The 18927-nt window shown below is 38.6% G+C and overlaps 1 protein-coding gene across 8 annotated transcripts in view; it reads left to right on the forward strand.

Annotated features, from left to right (window-relative positions):
* Dync1i2 (dynein cytoplasmic 1 intermediate chain 2) overlaps positions 1-18927 on the forward strand; it is a 50306-nt gene that overhangs the window by 25090 nt on the left and 6289 nt on the right. For 4 of the 8 annotated variants that reach the window (XM_031370584.1, XM_031370588.1, XM_031370583.1 and 1 more), the window contains 8 exons: positions 8340-8435; positions 8662-8824; positions 8939-9038; positions 9470-9595; positions 10436-10582; positions 10962-11075; positions 11607-11740; positions 12739-12883. In XM_031370584.1, the coding sequence (XP_031226444.1) occupies positions 8340-8435; positions 8662-8824; positions 8939-9038; positions 9470-9595; positions 10436-10582; positions 10962-11075; positions 11607-11740; positions 12739-12883 (1025 nt within the window). Of the gene's footprint in view, positions 1-1163; positions 1209-8339; positions 8436-8661; positions 8825-8938; positions 9039-9469; positions 9596-10435; positions 10583-10961; positions 11076-11606; positions 11741-12738; positions 12884-18927 lie in introns of all 8 variants that reach the window. The other 4 variants (XM_031370581.1, XM_031370580.1, XM_031370585.1 and 1 more) reach the window with 2 other exon arrangements.

The following is an 18927-nucleotide window of genomic DNA, read 5'->3' on the forward strand; positions in this document are numbered from 1 at the left end:
TTATTTATTTATTTTATGTGTATGAGTACACTGTAGCTGTACAGATGGCTGTGAGCCATTATGTGGCTGCTGGGAATTGAACTCAGGACCCCACTCACTCTGGCCAGCTTGCTCCGGCCCTGCTCACTGCAGCCCCGGCGTAATTCACTGTAGTTTTATTCAGACAGCACCAGAAGAGGGCATCAGATCTCATTACAGGTGGTTGTGAGCCACCATGTGGTTGCTGGGATCCAAACTCAGGACCTTTGGAAGAGCAGTCAGTGCTCTTACCCCCTGAGCCATCTTGCCAGCCCCTATATTGGGTTTTATAAGCATTCAACTTTTAGGAAAGCGGTAAAGTATCTCACCATATATTAATACTCCAACAGCATATTAGACATTGATATTTCAGAAATAAGCATACCGAGTGAGATAAATGATAGTTATAATAGCTTTTCTTAGGATCATGTCAGGGTTAGCCACTAAATATGTTAGGATTTTGGAACTGTTGGCAGTTTGGACATTTTGCATAATTGTGTTATGGGCCCACTATAAACTACTCAAATAGTTTATGTATAGGGAGTGCTTTTCCTATTATAGAAATTTGGAAATGATAGCCTAATGTTTAATTTATCTTTAAATTTTCAGTAAGTTGAGCACACACAAGCTCTAGATAAACATTGGGTTATCGTTGTTGTTCCCCAGTATGGAATTGTTTGGGGCGAGGCCTTTAACACTGTTATGCTTGAGCCTTGCTAGCTTTGCCATGAGCCCAGGATCTGTTGCATGTGGTGGGTACTCACTGCACACCTAAAGGGTTTAATCAGGGTTACCAACTTAGGAGAAATTCTACCTACCTGGGATAGTTCATTTTCTTCTTTCACTATGAAAGCAACTACTGAGAAATATATTGTTTTTAAGTGTTAATTAACTGTTGATGAAATTTGGATGAGAAGGTCTGATGAATCCAGTACTTAAAGTATATCCTAATCATCACGTGATCTTAGGTGAAGACGATAGAGTCCACATCTAGGATATCTGATGCCCTTTGTGGCTTCTGTGGGTACATACGTGCGTACGCGCGCACACACACACACACGCACACGCACACGCACACACACACACACACATACACACACACGAAACAATAATTCCAGACATAAAGCCTTAATTTTTATTTGCAGACAGAGAAGCTGAAAGAAGAGGTGATTATCAAGGCTTATCAGGTAGTAAGTACTATTCCAAAACAAGTGTAACTGACTCTAAGTGTGTTGCCACAAAACAGCAAACTTTGTGTGTTTATGATAGTAACCTATACTAAGTAGCTTTAAGTTTTTCTTACAACATTCCAATATAACTATAGATAGATAATAAGATCTTTTTTAAGATTTATTTATTATTATATCTAAGTACACTGTAGCTGTCTTCAGACGCACTAGAAGAGGGCGTCAGATCTCATTATGGGTGGTTGTCGGGATTTGAACTCAGGACCTTTGGAAGAGCAGTCAGTGCTCTTAATGGCTGAGCCATCTCTCCAGACCCAGATAATAAGATTTTATAAAACAATGCCATCTCTTTTTTTACTATATCTCCTTTTAAAAAATATTGAGTACAATTGTCAAGTTTAATGGTTTAGAACTGTAGTTTAGTGACACTTCAAAAGGAGAGTGTAGTTTAGATGGCATGTTGGTGTGCTTGTATCAGAGTAGTGTCACTTTAGTGGTGATCTCTGAATAATGAGTAAGCACCTAAGCCTGTTCACTGATAAGAGAGCAAATAGATTTTTCTTCCTTGACAGAATGCAAGTGGCAAGGTGGGTAAACTGAGCCCATTCCCGAGGGCCCATCTGCTCCATAGATTTTCAAGATTTCCTGTGTAGACTAGGTTTAGAGGTTCATTTTACAGAAGTCCCTATTTGTTTATTTACAGTCTAGCCAATGTTCATTGAGTTTATTGAGTGTCTGCTGTCTGTATATGAAAGCACTAGATCACTTTTTCCTTGCTTTATGGTTTAAAGCTTGGAGTATCTAAGTGAAGAAGAATGAGAAGCATATACTCACTCATACCATGAAGCCTTTCTAGCCTTTGCAAGTACTTATAAAAATTAGATAATCTGGGGTTTTTTATGTCATTACAATTAATTTCATGTAGCAGTTTAGAGGCAAAAAAAAAAATAAGATTTTTATAATGAAAACACTTTGTGCTTAACTACATTTATTGCTTTAATTCGGCGCTCCTCAAACCCAGCCCAGATGGTTATGATCTAACAATTAAATTATTTAAGGGGCTAGGAGTGTTGTGGTAGCATATTTGCCTCACATTCATGAAACTGGATTCAAGCCCCAGCATTGCAAGTGTTTTAAATTGTAATTATCTGAGAGAAGAAAAATTCACCATAAAAAACGAAACAAAAGAAAATAAAACCTGAAGTCCCACACCTGGAGAGTTACAGTGAATTCAGAAGGCAATGCAGGAGTAATGTGAGGGAACTGGTCTTCAGTCTTAGAATTTCCTTTTATTTAAATGGTCACAGTACCCTTTCAACACTAACCCTTTTAAAAGGCAGTTTCACTTCTCTTTGTTTTTCTCTATTCTAGCTATGTTCTTACTGGCAAGTGTACTCTGAGTTGGTGGTGCTCTTTCAGCACCTACTGTGAGTGAGATTGACTAAGGCCCTGTGACCACAGTCAATTCCCTTCCCTGCAGGTAAACAGCTTGCAGAAGGCCAGAGCCATGCCCACAGGCACACTCCACTTCCTCACTTTCTGCTTTCACCTTTTACAAGTTTTAACTCTTGAAAATAGCATTTTTTTTATCCACTTCTTTAGAGTGGATTTTGTTGTTATGTATTTGGTTTTTTTAATTATTAAAAGAAATTTATTTAAAATAGGAAGAAATCCTAAAGGCTCTTTAGCCTAACTAGCTTGTTTACATCTTTGGAAGCTGATCCTGGGAAGTGAGTTGATGAACTAAGGGAAAGTAATTCCTGTCTGGTCTGGACTTTTTGATTTTTTCGAGACAGGGTTTCTCTGTATAACCCTGGCTGTCCTGGAACTCACTCTGTAGACCAGGCTGGCCTCAAACTCACAAATCCGCCTGCCTCTGCCTCCCAAGTGCTGGGATTAAAGGTGTGTGCCACCACTGCCCATCTTGGTCTGGACTTTTAAACTAATGATTGGGGAATTCCTATTGCTGTTAGATGTTTACAGGGTTACTTATAAATTGAATAATTTTTATGAGCCACAAATTCCCTGATTTAAGTTAGAAATTCATCATAAGATACTAAATCATTTTAAAAGGGTATATGCCAATATAATAAGACTAACAATGAACTGGTTACCAACATTAATATTTCCTGAATAGCAATGCACTAGAGATGAGATTTATTAACTTTATGTTGAAAATTATAAGTGATTTATAAGTGACAGTGGTGTTTATTATGGACTTTCTAAGATCTTCCATATTACTGTTTAAACATAGATATTGTAGAGTTAGTCAAAAGTGTACTTTATGGCTTCGTAAATGTATCTTAAGTATGAATGGCATGTAAATAAGAGAATCTGGTCAGAAGACATCTTCCTTCAGTTAAACAGAAGCCACCCATTTCACAGATGATTTAACCGATTAAACCACCACTTTGCTGATTGGTCTAGCAACTGGAATTTCACTCCTTGCTGTTGTCTTTAGGTGCAGCTTAATTTACACCACAGTTTTCTTTTATTCTCACCAAAATGCATCACAATTTTGGTGTTGTTAACTCGGAGTAAAAATTCAGTGGTTCATTAAGGTTAGTTTTCATATGCATTGACAAGAGATGGGCCATTTTACAATAAGTGCTACTTACCTCTCTGCACTCTTTACTGCTCAGCTGAGGCCTTCCCTTCCCTCTCGGGAAAGCATGGAGTTAACCACTTAGCTTGTATAATGAATATTCATCAGTAATGTGATGTGCCATGGCAGCCTTCCTGATCACTTACAGTCTTCCAGTTTTAAGTATGTTATAGCTTACCATGTAACAGGGAGTGTCTGAGGCCATCTTTACAACTGTGGGGTTGGATCTGGGGCTGTATTACTGGTCCTATGATAGCTATGGTTGTAAAAGTTCTTATTAAGAAGGATGAATTGACTCAGAGAAACATTCTTCTACTTGAGATACATATATGTGTGCATGTGTGTAGTAAATAACCTACTATATATGTGTGTGTAGAATGTATGTGTGTGTGTGTATATATATATATATACACACACACACATACACATATAGTAGGTAATTACTTTTTTTTTAATTAGATGCTTTCTTTATTTACAATATCTCCTTTTCCAGGTTCCCCTCCAAAAGAAAAAAAGAAAAATAAAATAAAATAAGAAAAATAAAATAAAATAAACCCCAAAAACTAAAACAATTCCCTGTTCCCTCCCCCCTCCCCCTGCTTACCACTCCACCCTCTCCCACTTTCTGGCCCTGGCATTCCCCTACACTGGAGCATAAAACCTTCACAGGGCCAAGGGCCTCTCCTCCCATTGATGAACGACTTGGCCATCCTCTGCTATACACATGCTGCTGGACCCATTAGTCCCCCCATGTGTACTCTTTGGTTGGAGTTTTAGTCCCTGGGAGCTCTGAGGGTACTAGTTAGTTCATATTGTTGTTCGTGCTAAGGGGCTGCAAACTCTTCAGCTCCTTGGGTCCTTTCTTTAGCTTCTTCATTGGGGACCCTGTACTCAGTCCAATAGATGGCTGTGAGCCTCTACTTCTGTATTAGTCGGGTACTGTCAGAGCCTCTCAGGAGACAGCTATCTCAGGCTCCTGTCATCCAGTACTTGTTGGCATCCACAATTCCAACTCAATTCTTCACAGACTTAGAAAGAACAATTTGCAAATTCATCTGGAATAACAAAAAACCCAGGATAGCCAAAATTATTCTCAACAATAAAGGAACCTCTGGTGGAATCACCATCCTGGACCTTAAGCTATACTACAAAGCAATTGTGATAAAAACTGCATAGTATTGGTACAGTGACAGGCAGGTAGATCAATGGAATAGAATTGAAGACCCAGAAATGAACCCACAAACCTATGGCCACTTGATCTTTGACAAAGGAGCTAAAACCATCCAGTGGGAAAAAGACAGCATTTTCAACAAATGGTGCTGGCTCAACTGGCGGTTAGCATGTAGAAGAAGGTTAATTGATCCAGTCTTATCTCCTTGTACAAAGCTCAAGTCCAAGTGGATCAAGGGCCTCCACATAAAACCAGATACACTCAAACTAATAGTAGAAAAGGAAGTGGGAAAGAGCCTCGAGCACATAGGCACAGGGGAAATTTTCCTGAACAGAACACCAATAGCTTATGCTCTTAAGATCAAGAATCAACAAATGGGACTTCATAAAGTTACAAAGCTTTTATAAGGCAAAAGGTAATTACTTAAAATTTCCTTGATAGTGAAAATAGTCTATAGTTGTAGAGATTCTTTAGAGTACGCAAATATTTGCTTTTATATTCTTAGAAAATTATTTAAATGGCCTTTCTGAAACTTGGTTTAAGTACTAATTGTAGAAAAGGATATCAGTTCATTGATTCTAAAATGAAATCTTTTTTTTTTTTTTGGTTTTTTCGAGACAGGGTTTCTCTGTGTAGCCCTGGCTGTCCTGGAACTCACTCTGTAGACCAGGCTGGCCTTGAACTCAGAAATCCGCCTGCCTCTGCCTCCCAGGTGCTAGGATTAAAGGCATGTGCTACCACTTCCTGGCTCTAAAATGAAATTCTAAGGGGTGTGTTTAAAGAGTTGCTGTTAATCATCCATCTGTCTTGGCAAATGTTGTGTAGCAGACATACACAGATCAGCGGCTAACACACTTTATCCACATTAATGTTTCAGAAGGAAAGAATGTCTGTATGAGATCTTTCCTGTTAAATATGCACATTAGGCAGTCACTTAGCACTAAAATATGCTGACTATATGCATTACAACAGGAATTTGACACCCATCTTTGGGAATGGTAAGTAAGAGTGGTGTTGTACAACTGAGGAGGAGACAATATGGGCCGGAGTCTGTAATTTATAAGTCACCATGCTTGTGAAGGACTTGTGCATCCTGGGTGACTTGTATATCCTTAGTTTTAGAATTTATATACAGTGAACCTGGTAGTTAGTAGAATTAATTAGGAAAGCTGATAATATTAGCAAAAACTGAGGTATCTTTTTTCTCATACTAAATGTAAAAAGAAAAGAGAAAGAAACCCACAGTGCTACAAGAACAACACTCAAATTACTCTAGAAGTCAGCTTGTAAGTAAATGTAATTAAATTATTTAATTTCAGTATCCCTGCAGATTATTCTATGGCAGAGTTGCATCCTAATGTTGGAAGAGTACAAGATAGAGTCACCATCAGGCACACTGTTTTCAGATTAATAATCCTTTGTGTATGAGAATTCATCTAAGAAGGAGTAGTGTCTTTCTGTTTCTCTATGTGATTATTTTGCCCCAAAAAAGCTTTCATTTTTTTAAGTAGCACAAAAGCTGTAATTGGCATGCTTTGTAAGGAAGTGTCAGTGTGCAAGAGAGTGGCGATCACTAAGAATTCTTTTACGTGTTCTTTCCCCTTTGCGCCACCGCCTCCTCAGCAGGGTCACTGAGATCACTAGCTTTTCTTGAAATGGCCATTTTCACTGGCAGGTGCATTATACCCTGTATTTTCAGATTGTTTTTCCATTCTGAATGTTTGGCAGGTTGATTGCTCTGGCTGCATTGACGGAGAAAGGGCTGACAAATGCGCTTGGGCTGGCTGAAAAGACAGTGATTACTGTTTTCCTTTGTGGCTGATTGAGGCCCTTGAAAGGAAAAATTTTAACCTTCACCATTTGGTTCAAAAGTATGAGCATATATTGAAATCACTCGTGCCATTTATCCCAGTTCTGTAAACTTGTCAGACGTAAAAATCGCTCAATTTCAAGTAATGTAGGATTGGCATACGTCATTATCATTCTGATTAAGTTGGAGGTTGTATCATTGTGTGCGTTATACAGTGTCATTTAAAGCTTTCTGTGCACAGGTACAGTTATATTTTTATTGCTTATACTATAGAGTTGGAAAGATTTTCTTAGCTCTCTAACTCTAACACTGTGTGTGGTTTGGCAGCTGGTGTGGCCTACAAGGTGCATTTTGTTTGCAGGGTAAAGGCTTGTCTGTAGCCTCCTGGAGTGTGGGTAATTGCACAGGCTCGCCATTGGGGAGAGACACAGGATTGGAAGCAGTCAAGCGGAAGAGTGTTATGCCATCCCCTTGCCACCTTGCAGCAGAAAGACACAGTCCCAGCAGTGCCATCTGGTTGCTGCTATCTAGTCAGCTGGCCTGACTGCTGCGACTGTGACTTGGCAGCTGGTGCCCATCCTTGACCATTCTTTTGTGTGGGTTGTGTGTGTGTGTGTGTTAGATCATTTTGTACAGGGTCAGGGAAATGACTGTAACAGACAAGGAGAGCCCCTTAGTGAATAGGCTTTCATTACTGGAGATGGCTCTGTTGCAGATGCCTGCTGCCGTTCCCCGATACACACCTAAGATGTGTGTGGGCAAGAAAAATACGTGCTTTTTTTTTTCCTTATTATGAATTCTACCTTGGTTTATAGCAAAAAGAGATGGTAGACAGGGTTATATAACCTATATGTCCTATAACATTTTTAAATAAATTATTTCAAGTTATGTACTAGTTTGGGGATTCATGAGATTTGGTAATATTTAAAAGTCTTATAAACATTGTATATATTCATTTATTTAAAGAAAACTGTTTTAAGTGCTTATTGCCACATCACACAGCGATAGATAATGAGACTTGCATTTAAAATGACAGAATAGAAAGTGTGATCTCAAAGCTATTATCTTTAAAATCTGCCTCTCAAATAGCAACCTGAGAGTTAATGTAAGCATCGTTATGTCCCAGGAAGACCCATCAGACACTGATGGTTTCAGATCACAAGTAAGCATCCAGCTCTGTGGGCTGTTTTAGACATTTGATTTTCTTCATTCTGCCGCATTAATGTGTCAGCATGCTCTACAGAACTATGTAGGAGTCACATGTTGTTCTGTCTAGAATAGTAATGCTTGTAAGCTCAGACTCCATCCTTCTTATATCTTACTTATGCTTTACATGGTTACAGAATAGGGTAACTCTTGATGAGGTACCACAGGTATCTTAAAATTAAAGTTTCCATTTCATTCTTTAAGTTGGTGCTGTTAAAATTCCCATTGTTTGTGGCCATCTTTACAAGTGCTTCACCTTGAGGGAGTTGTGATGCGTCTGAGATACTGCCTCCGAGTCAGTGACAGCTGTCTGTATTAAGCAAGTCTCTGTTTATTGTTCAGATGAGGAGGAGGAAGATGATGTAGCGATTCCTAAACCTCCTGCAGAACCTGAAGAAGAGAAAACTTTGAAAACAGACGAGGAGAGCGATAGCAAAGGTACCTTAACATATGTAAGGGTTTGTTTTGTTTTGTTTCACTGATTCCATTTAAAACTTGTTTTATTACTTATGAGTTAAAGTAGAATAAAATGCTCTAAATCAAATAGGTGAGTTTCATTTCAAAAGAATATGTGGCATTTCTTGAACCATATTATAATAGTGAGTTGACAGAATTTAATTGGCCTAAATTGTACTTTAAAAACAAAGACAAACGTTTTTTCCAGCACCCCCCCATGAACTAACTGAAGAAGAAAAGCAACAAATTTTACACTCAGAAGAATTTTTAAGTTTCTTTGACCATTCTACACGGATTGTAGAAAGAGCCCTTTCTGAGCAGATTAACATCTTCTTTGACTACAGTGGGAGAGACTTGGAAGACAAGGAAGGGTAAGGTTTAATTCCTAAGATCCTTGCTTCTGCAGCCTTAAAGGATGTTAATATTAAGGATGACACAAGTTATAATGCTGTCTTTTCTTGGGGGGGGGTGATCTTTTTCTGTAGGGAGATTCAAGCAGGTGCTAAGCTATCATTAAATCGACAGTTTTTTGATGAGCGTTGGTCAAAGCATCGAGTTGTTAGTTGTTTGGATTGGTCATCCCAGGTAAAGTATAGAAAACTAGTTGTTATAACTCACTTTTTAATTCTAATTAGCATATAGTTTTATTTTGGTTATAGGACTTCTTGTAATTAAGTCAGTGTGTGTCATGTTAAATAAACAATACTGGGTGGTGTCTCTGACATTGCCATTGTCATATTGACTTGCATACCTTGGAAGGAAAAATTGAAACTGCTTTTAGATTTGAAATTCAGGACTTTATGTTCAAACCCAATTTTGCTAATTTAGTTATCCACTGAATACTTGATATAAAAATTAAACATTTAAAATGTTAAACTGTGCTAATTTAAAATTAGACTAACATCTTGGTGAGTGTAACTATGAAGATACTTTTCAGAACAACCTGATAGGCAGTTTAGAACATAAAGTAGTTCTTATTATTCATACTTTATTTCCTTCTTGATTCTTGTGAGCAGTATCCAGAATTACTTGTGGCTTCCTATAATAACAATGAAGAGGCTCCTCATGAGCCTGATGGTGTGGCCCTCGTGTGGAATATGAAATACAAAAAAACTACCCCAGAGTATGTGTTCCACTGCCAGGTAAGGTCGTCCTTCAGCTGTCTCCCCGTGTTTAAGGATTCATTCATGAATTTAGACAAGGGCCTTTTTTCTTTTCTCATCAACATGATTTCATTGGATTGGCATTTACTAAACCACTCTATATTTGCAAACAGCTGTCAAACACAAAGCCAAGCACTCTCAGTTCAGCGTATTCTGCCGCTTTTCGCTTTCCTAACATCTCTTAGAGTGTTTAATCACACCTAAGGTCCTTTGCAGTTGTGACTTTCTGCTACTGTGACTGACCATGTAGATGGCGTCTTCTGAAATACGTCTTTCCCACAGGAAGTGGGACTTACTGCTGAATATATAATTAGACCTCAACCCCTGAATCTCTTAGACATGGCCTGAGGAATTGTATCTAAGTAGTTTTAAGTAAAAACATGTGCTTGAAGTAGGAAGCAGATGTAGATTTTTTAAGTGGATTTAGCAAAAGTTAGAATTTATGACTCTTACTGATTGTATAAAATCTTAATAGTGTCATAATTCAAAATAAATGCTTCAAATCAAAATTAATATATTCTTTACTGTCATATTACAGTCAGGGGTCAGTCACAGGCCAGCTTTGCTTTAAAAACTGTAATTGATTGAAGCAAGTTTTATTTTATTTGATAATCATGTAAGTATATAAAGATCACATTTGACTTTTGAACAAAAACTGCTATAAGTTTTTTCTTATAATATTAAAGTAGAATGAATTGTTTTTAAAACTTCTAATACCTTAAGCAATAGAGAGGTAAATATTTCAGATAGATTTGTTTTTCCACTTCACCAGACTTTTCTCACTTAGATCTTAAATACAAAAATTCTACTTTTTTGCAGTCAGCTGTAATGTCTGCTACATTTGCAAAATTTCATCCAAATCTTGTTGTTGGAGGTACATATTCAGGCCAAATTGTGCTTTGGGATAACCGTAGCAATAAAAGAACTCCTGTCCAGAGAACACCACTGTCAGCTGCTGCACACACAGTAAGTAACTAGTGATTTCTTTAGACTTCTGTTGGCCTTCACCACCGACCATACAGTCCCAGGAGAGTCACTTCCAAACATGCTTCCTTGTATGTGGAGGGTGCATATATCACACCCTGTCATCCTGTCTTCTAAGACAGCCTCTTATTTATCAACAGAATAACAAGAAACTTCATTTTAAAACTAAGTCAGTGATGGGATGCTGTCCCAGCAACACTCAGGGTTCTAGGTTCACCTCCCAAGAGCAACAAAACAAAAGCTGTCAGGTTACAAAGCTGTTTTGATATGATATGGAATACCTCTAATTAGACTATTTTTTTTCTGGGTTTTGTTGTTGTTTGTGTGTAAATAACATCTGAAAACTGATTTATGTCTTTAGCACCCTGTCTACTGTGTAAATGTTGTTGGAACACAAAATGCTCATAATTTGATTAGCATCTCTACTGATGGAAAAATTTGTTCCTGGAGTTTGGACATGCTTTCCCATCCACAGGTAGGTTAAACTTAGGAATGTGAAATTTTGAGTGACTATTAGTTTTTAATTACATATGTACCCCTGCATGCATTTTATCATAAGCTATTTTTTATACTATTGCACAGATTATAAATCTAAGTGTGTTGATAGTTTAAATATATCTTACCAAAGCCTTTTCATTTAACTGAAGTAGGTTTATATTAATAGTATTTTAAAATAGTAGTACACAAACTAGTTAAAATTGGAAGCTTGCCAGGCAAAGGTGGCACACGCCTTTAATCCCAGCAATTAGGAGGCAGAGGCAGATTTCTGAGTTCGAGGCCAGACTGGTCTACAGTGAGTTCCAGGACAGCCAGGGCTACACAGAGAAAGCCTGTCTCAAAAACAACAAAACAAAACAAAAAACCAAAAAAACCAAAAAAAAAAAAAAAAAAAAAAAAAAAAAAAAAAAAACCAAAAAAAAAACCCCAATGAAACAACTGGAAGCTTTGTAATAAAATTTAAAATTAAAGCTCTACAAATTAATTTTCTCAAATTTTTTCTATGTAGGATAGCATGGAGTTGGTTCATAAACAGTCAAAGGCAGTAGCTGTAACATCCATGTCTTTCCCTGTTGGAGACGTCAACAACTTTGTTGTGGGCAGTGAAGAAGGTTCTGTGTATACAGCATGCCGCCATGGCAGGTAAGCCTAGTAGGAACTAGATGTTGTTTAAAATATTCCCTTGAGTTATCTCATTGAAACAGCTTGTTCCTTATTTAAGTAGAATCCTCTCCTAGATTTGGGACATTAAATTTGGGCACCAAAAACTTTAGTTAATTTTTTTTAACTGTAGTAGTTTGGAGTCATGTGTTTTTGGGTTGTGTAGGTTACAGCATGTTGCAGGGATCTGTGTGTGCTGCATATGCTCATACTAGTTACTAGTAGGAGATGTGTTCAGCAATTAGAAATGAAGTATATATGTTCCACATATTGGCCTTCAGGTCTATAAATGATTGTCACCTGTTTTCTGTTTAGGTTCATTTGAACTTTGAATTTTAGTCTGAGCCTACTGATAATGGTATAGCAGTGTCACTGCATATGTTAAGCTAATAGTTCTACTGTTCAGTCTGTTTTGAAATTGTCTAGCTGGCCTTTAAAAACATTGAGCATCTGGACCTCATTTCCAATACAGATCGCCTTCATTTCAAAGCTTTTGACTTAAATTAGTCCAGATTGTTTCCTATACAGCATCCTGATACAGCATCCCTACACAGCATCCTTTGTCTTTGTTCTACCACCATGGATGTGGTCTTTTGAGTTCTCTTGTCAATAGCATGGTGTTTATGGCTGTAAAATGCCCTGCTATATTAATAGTGTTGCCACATCTGAATAGAGTGGCATTAGCATAAGTTAGGTTGATGAACTATGAACCCAGAATTGTGTTTAAAATTAAGTCAGGATCTGCTGTATGATAAGACACATTGGCTGGGTGTGAGGGTACAGGCATTTAATCTCAACACTCTGGAGGCAGAGGAAGGTGGGGCTCTGGTTTTGAAGCTAGCCTGGCCTATGTATTATGTCCCAGAGCAGCTTAGGTGACATAGACCCTGTCTTAAAATGTAAGAAGTGAAAATGTTAAGAAAATAATATGTGGTGTACTTCCAAAAGAGGTCCCTAACATGTTCACTTTTATAAAATAGCAAAGCTGGAATCAGTGAGATGTTTGAGGGACACCAGGGACCCATCACTGGAATCCACTGTCACGCGGCTGTTGGAGCAGTGGACTTCTCACATCTGTTTGTCACTTCGTCTTTTGATTGGACAGTAAAACTTTGGACAACTAAGGTATCTGAAACACAGCATTCTGCTCATTTGGTCAGTTTCCTGACACAAGGTGGTGCTCTAATACTGCAGGGAAAGGCATGGTCTTAAATCCTAGATGGCTTGGAGTTGTTTCCCAGTAAGTAGAACCTGGTAAGGAGTCACACAGTGTAACAAATACAATGACCCTACAAACAATTGAAGAGTAGGCTTCCTCCCACTTCAGGCTTCTCAAGCAAAGATCTGTTTACTTTGAATTGTGTTAGGGAGAAGTCCCTGATATCCCCTGTACTCCTTCATATAATTTCATCCAGTTCCACACAAAAGTTATTCATTTGCTCTATGGAGAGCTAAGAGACTTAATTCAGGACTGTAGTGGCTCACAGAAGTGATGGGAAATTGAAAAAAGTCGCTATTCACAGTAAGTCCTGTACAATAAGACTACACAATAAGGTTGAATCATTAAGAAATCATTGTGAAGGCACATGGGTGTTTGTTGTTTTAGTGTAGTATAACTACCTTTGTTTATTGAAGCTTAGTAAACTGATTACTTGAGATACATACTTAGTGATGAAAGTGTTTCCAATTCCTCCAGTAATCCCAGTGAATGTAGCTTGGCTTGGCCAATGACAATCTCAAAGATAGAGTTTAGGGAACATGAACTCTATGACAGACTTTGTCATAATATTTAATTTTAACTTGTTTGCTTTCGAGTTCTTCTGCACGATCATTGTTTGCTAGTAAAACTGCACATTCAGTGTCTCCTAGTCTATGTAAGCTGTGTAAGCCTTATTTTTCTTGTCAATCTACTTTATCTTAATGTTGACTTCTTGAACTCTTCACCATGAAACCAAGTTTAGAGACATGCTGTGGTTCTTGAAGATCTTTGAAAAAAATCTAGTATTCTTTTTCTTGTTTGTTTTTTGTCTTGTTTTTTTGGTTTTTCAAGACAAGGGTTTCTCTTTGCAGCCCTGGCTGTCCTGGAGCTCACTCTGTAGACCAGGCTGGCCTCGAACTCAGAAATCCGCCTGTCTCTGCCTCCTAAGTGCTGGAATTAAAGGTGTGCGCCACCACTACCCCAGCAAATGTAGTATTCTTAAGAGATACTTTCTGTTGTAGTGAGCTGGTTGTGTGCTTACCAAGTTCTTGCCTCAGCATCCAGAGTATTTTTGTTGTACACTCTTGTACTGTCTTGTGCCCACCACTCTCAGCCTAACATGAAATGATTTAGAAAACAGCCTCACAGAGCTTGCCCTCTAAAATTGAGCATTTTCAGCTTTGACATTAACAGACACAAAAATAGCACTTAAGTCTATGAAGGAAATATCTAGGAAAGTGCCTAACACACTGTCCAGCACGTAGCAGGCATCATTCTAATTGGGTCAGAGCTAAAGTGCATTTAGTCAGCCTTCTCATTCATCCTTGCATCTTACACTACTGAAGAAACGATAGAGAAAGAAGAGTCTCAAAGCCATGAGCAAAGACAAGCATGATCTACAACTCTGTATATATGGGAAAATATGTACTCTGCTTACAAACAAAGCAAGATGCAGAATTACAAAGATAAAATCTACCATTTCCACATAGGCTTCAAATATCCATATAAGTTGCAAGATTTCTGGGTATGCTTTCTCATGTATTAGCTCTATTAGAGTCAAGAGAGACATATTTTTGATACATTCTTGTCTAGCTTCATTCCTGTTTTGGCTATTTGGTGACTGAGTGGTTGATTTTTAAATGTCAGATTTTCAGTTTGCCAGCATCCTTTAAATTTGAATATACATTAACAGGATTTGAAAATGAAGAGCTCATCTTGCCTGTGGTAGCAGACTGATGGGCATTTGGTTTTGTGGTTCTATATAGATTATAGTTTATATTTTTGTTTCTCTGTTTCAACCTAGAAGTTGCTTTTTATTTGTGTTTATGTGTGGTCTGTGTATTACGTATGTGTGTATGAATGCAGGTGTGCTTGTGCCAGAGTGCACAAGTACAAGTTACAGGATAACCCCAGAGTTAGTTTCTTCTGCTACCTTGCCAGATAGACTGTGGAATTTGGACCACTGGGCCTGTGCTCAGGCACCTCTATCCCCTCAGCCATCTCCCCTGTCCCAGAAGAGATTTGAGTAAGAATGATAGGACAGCATCTCTCTTTTCCTTGCTAATTAAGTTTGTTGTTTCTTTTATTCGGTCTCAAATATGATACATATCTCTCCCTGCCCCTAATACTCTTCCTGGTGGCTAAAGGATAGCCCATAGAGAGTAGGATATTTTTACATCATATATGACCAAGAACCCCCCTAAATATTAACACAATTGTGTTGGCCTATGTTTTTATATAGTTTAGTGATAGTACACTTATCTACTGTGTATGAGGTCCTGGGTTCAATCCCAACTTGGAAAGAAAAAAAAAAAAGGCTAAGAATTACTATCCATTCGTTTATCCTTTCTGTAAACAGTTCTGTTATATGAATGGTTAGGCAGCAATGTGTGCTAGGTAAATGTATATACATGGCCACACTGTGTCCTCAGAGTCAACTGATTTAGACTGAACTTATGCTCTCTAGTTTAGTTGTTGCTATGTACCTACCCTTTTAAATAATTTGATCGAGGCCCTGCTTGTGCTGAATAATGAGTAACACTAGTAAGACATTACCATTGCTTAGAAAAAGAAATGTTCCCTGGGTAGTGGTGGTACTACATCTCTTTAATCAGGACTCTGCAGGCAGAGGAGGGAGGATCTCTATGAGTTCAAGGCCATTCTAGTTTACAGAGCAAGTTCTGGGACAGCCAGGGTTATACCGAGAAACTTAGTCTCAGGGAAAAAAAGAAAAGAAATGTTCCCGTAGTAGACAAGTTAAAATGAACATATGGTTTGAAACTAAGGGAATGTCTGGGGGAAGGCTGGCTGATGCTGCAGACCCAGTTCCGCCTGGTGACACTTAACACAGTAGTTGCTACAGGCCACTGTCTAGCCTCCTTTGCATATTTAAAAACTCAATTTTGTCAGCTACTGGAATTGATTAGACAGGGGAATGCTGAATGTAAGTAACAGGCTCCTAAGACACTGGTGCATTGGAGAATGTCAATTATTAATTTACAGTCAGAAACTTAACTGCCAGAGGGCCCAGATATTCCTGCTGGCCTGACCAGCTCATTGTTTCTCTGTAGACTACCCACGTGGGAAGCCAAATTATAATCAGAAGATTGCTTGGTGAGCAAGGAATTAGAACAGAAGGAGTTTTATCATTTGAATATTCAGTGGCATCAAGCTAAGATAGCTTGATTCATTGATCTTCAAATAAGATAGCCTTGCCCTGGGCTGGTTGATTCTCACAATCTGTTGTGTGAGACTCCCTCTCTCCTGGACAGTGCTGGAGTGGTCTATCTTCATTTGCCTTGTGAGACTAGTTTTCATTAGTTTTAATAGACATACTCTGCAAAGATTATCTTAATCAGGTAATTTGTGAAGTTATTTTTGACCTTGGAATGGTGTGTGTGTGTGTGTGTGTGTGTGTGTGTGTGTTTACGTTTACATGTGGGTATGTGTGCAGAAGTTTGGGTCAGAAGCATGGGATCCCTGGAGCAGGAAGTTTGCTGGATGTAGGAGTTGTCCTCAGCAAGGGCAGTGCGTGCTCATAACCCCTGAGCCGTCTCTCCAGCCCTGTCAGGATTTCTTTTCAAGGAAACTTGTTTCTCTTATCATCCAAATTGACTGTGGAGACTCTTGTTACTAGTCTAGAACTTCCCCAGCTTTGAAAACAATTATCTCTATCAGGTTATTATTGCTACTGTAGCAGCTTATCACAGAGCTGCTTGAAAGGAATTTGTTGTCAGTTTAGGAGGCTGCTTAGCATTGGAGAGTCTGAGAATTTGTTCCATGCTTGTCTCCTAGCATCTGGTAAGTGCCAGGAATCCTTAGTGTTCTTTGGCCTGCAGCTGTTATCACTGAAGTCTCTGCCTTTGTCAGTAGCATGTGACATTCTGAACCTGTTTGCTTTATTAGATCGCTACATCCACATTTTCACTACTATGACTGCAAGTCATAGTAGATGTAACCCACCCTCATACAGTATAGCCTGTGTAACTCGGTTACATTTACAAGTCCTAGACAGATGTGAATTTTAGGTCAACGTATTCCACCCAGTACATACCTTGGACTTGGGAAGAACAATGTGGCCTGCCCCTTGACCATGCAGTGTTTGTTGTTATAGCAGAACCAAATGGTTGTTCTGTTTATTCAGATGCTAGCTGTTTTTCACAGGAGCCCTTTGTCTTGATTTCTTTTTGGCAAGTAATATTTTTGCAGGTTGTTTGTAAGAGTAAGAGACCTATCTGTTATGCATTATATGGCTTAGAGGTTCTCATTCTTGGTCATATACAGGAGTAGCTTTTTAGACTTTGAAATACTTCCTGATACCCAGATCATTGAAATCAGACCCCAAGAGAGAGACCCTCACAACACTATATTTAAAAGTTTTTTTTAGGTGGCCCCAACATACAGTCAAGCTTCACAACCATCAATTTGAAGCCTTTGTTATGAGTGACTTGTCTCAAAGCCTGGAGCTGGCTGCTGGCTGGACTGGAGCAGCAGGCTGGGTGCCATCCCTCTCCAACTCTCCCTGCAGCCTCGGTGCTATTTAGGCACAAGTGCTCTTCACAGTAAAGGAAGATAGCACTTTAAAAAAGATAGTTAAAATGTTCCACTGGGATTTTAATTTGTAGTATTATATATTAAATTACTGTACTATGAAACGTTATTTGATGTTAAATATGTGCATTTTCTCAGTGGGGTAAAACTGGGGCTAATCCTTAGATAACTATGTTTTTTTTTTTCAATTAAGCTAAAGAAAAGAGTTTTAAAATAGTCACATTTTAAACTGAAAGACATTTTGCTTTCTTTTACATAATTTAAAAAATTGTGATCTTTTCAGCAGGCAGGAGTGGGGGATGGGGGGTGCACACCTTTAATCCCAGTACTTGGGAGGTAGAGGCAAGTAAATTCTGAGTTTGAGGACAGCCAGGGCTATACAGAGAAACTTTGTCTTGAAAAAACAAAAAAAAAAAATTTGAAATAAAAATTGTAATCTTTTACCCAAGCTATATAGTAGCCCACTAAATCCATTAAATATTTGATCTAACCATTTCCTGAGATGGTTAGCAATCTTCATTTTATTTTAAATGTTTTAATCTAATTTTCATACTGCTTTTTAAATAATTTGTAGTTTGTAAGAAGGAGTATATTAGTGTTCAGTTAGTTTGCTGAACACTAATTGTGAGTCTCATGCGCCTGAATATAATTCCAGACCATTCTCTCCAGCCATGGAAATAAACAGTGTGTCCATTCTGCTGACGATATGTGGCTTACTTCAGCTGCACTAGGAGAAGACATTGTCTCTTTCTCCCTTTTGTTTTTTATGTCTTGCTATGTAGCCCAGGCCAGCCTCAAACTTATGATCTTTCCAAGTACTGGGACTGCATGGGTATACCATGATGCCAGGTCATAGTTGTCTTTTGGTGGCATAAACAGTCAGTTCTGTGAGCATACACTTAGCATAGAATGGCTTGGTCAGAGGACTTGTATATGTGTCCAGCTTAAAGAGATAGTGCCTGGCAATTCCAAGTGAGTCTGCCTGATGCACCAGTAGGGTCTGTGCAGGTCTGACTGCTCTGCACCCGTGTCCCTGCTTAGAGTTTTCTGGTGTTTTTCCTTTTAACCTTCCAGTGGGTGAAGTGACATTGCCAGATGTTTTCATGTGCGTCATTGTGATTAAGCACCCTGCCATGACATTATTGCCCATTTTGTGAAATGTTCATGACTTGCCCCTTTTGTGCAGTACTTGGCTTGAACTCGGAGTCTAGTACATGTTGGGCAAATGTTCTGCCACTGGGCTGTGTCCAGCATGTAGATCATCACGTAATGTTTCCTCCAGTGTGGAGACTGACTCTAGTGCCTTCAGAAAGCTAGGTGAGTGCTCTGCCATTAAGCTACTCCCTAGTCCCCAGCACATACATTTTAATTGAATGCATGACTATGATTGTTAGCAACTTTGTTTATTCTACAGTCTCCT

The sequence above is a fragment of the Mastomys coucha genome, unplaced genomic scaffold (genome assembly GCF_008632895.1).
Source record: "Mastomys coucha isolate ucsf_1 unplaced genomic scaffold, UCSF_Mcou_1 pScaffold15, whole genome shotgun sequence".
In the NCBI taxonomy this organism is placed as follows: domain Eukaryota; kingdom Metazoa; phylum Chordata; class Mammalia; order Rodentia; family Muridae; genus Mastomys; species Mastomys coucha.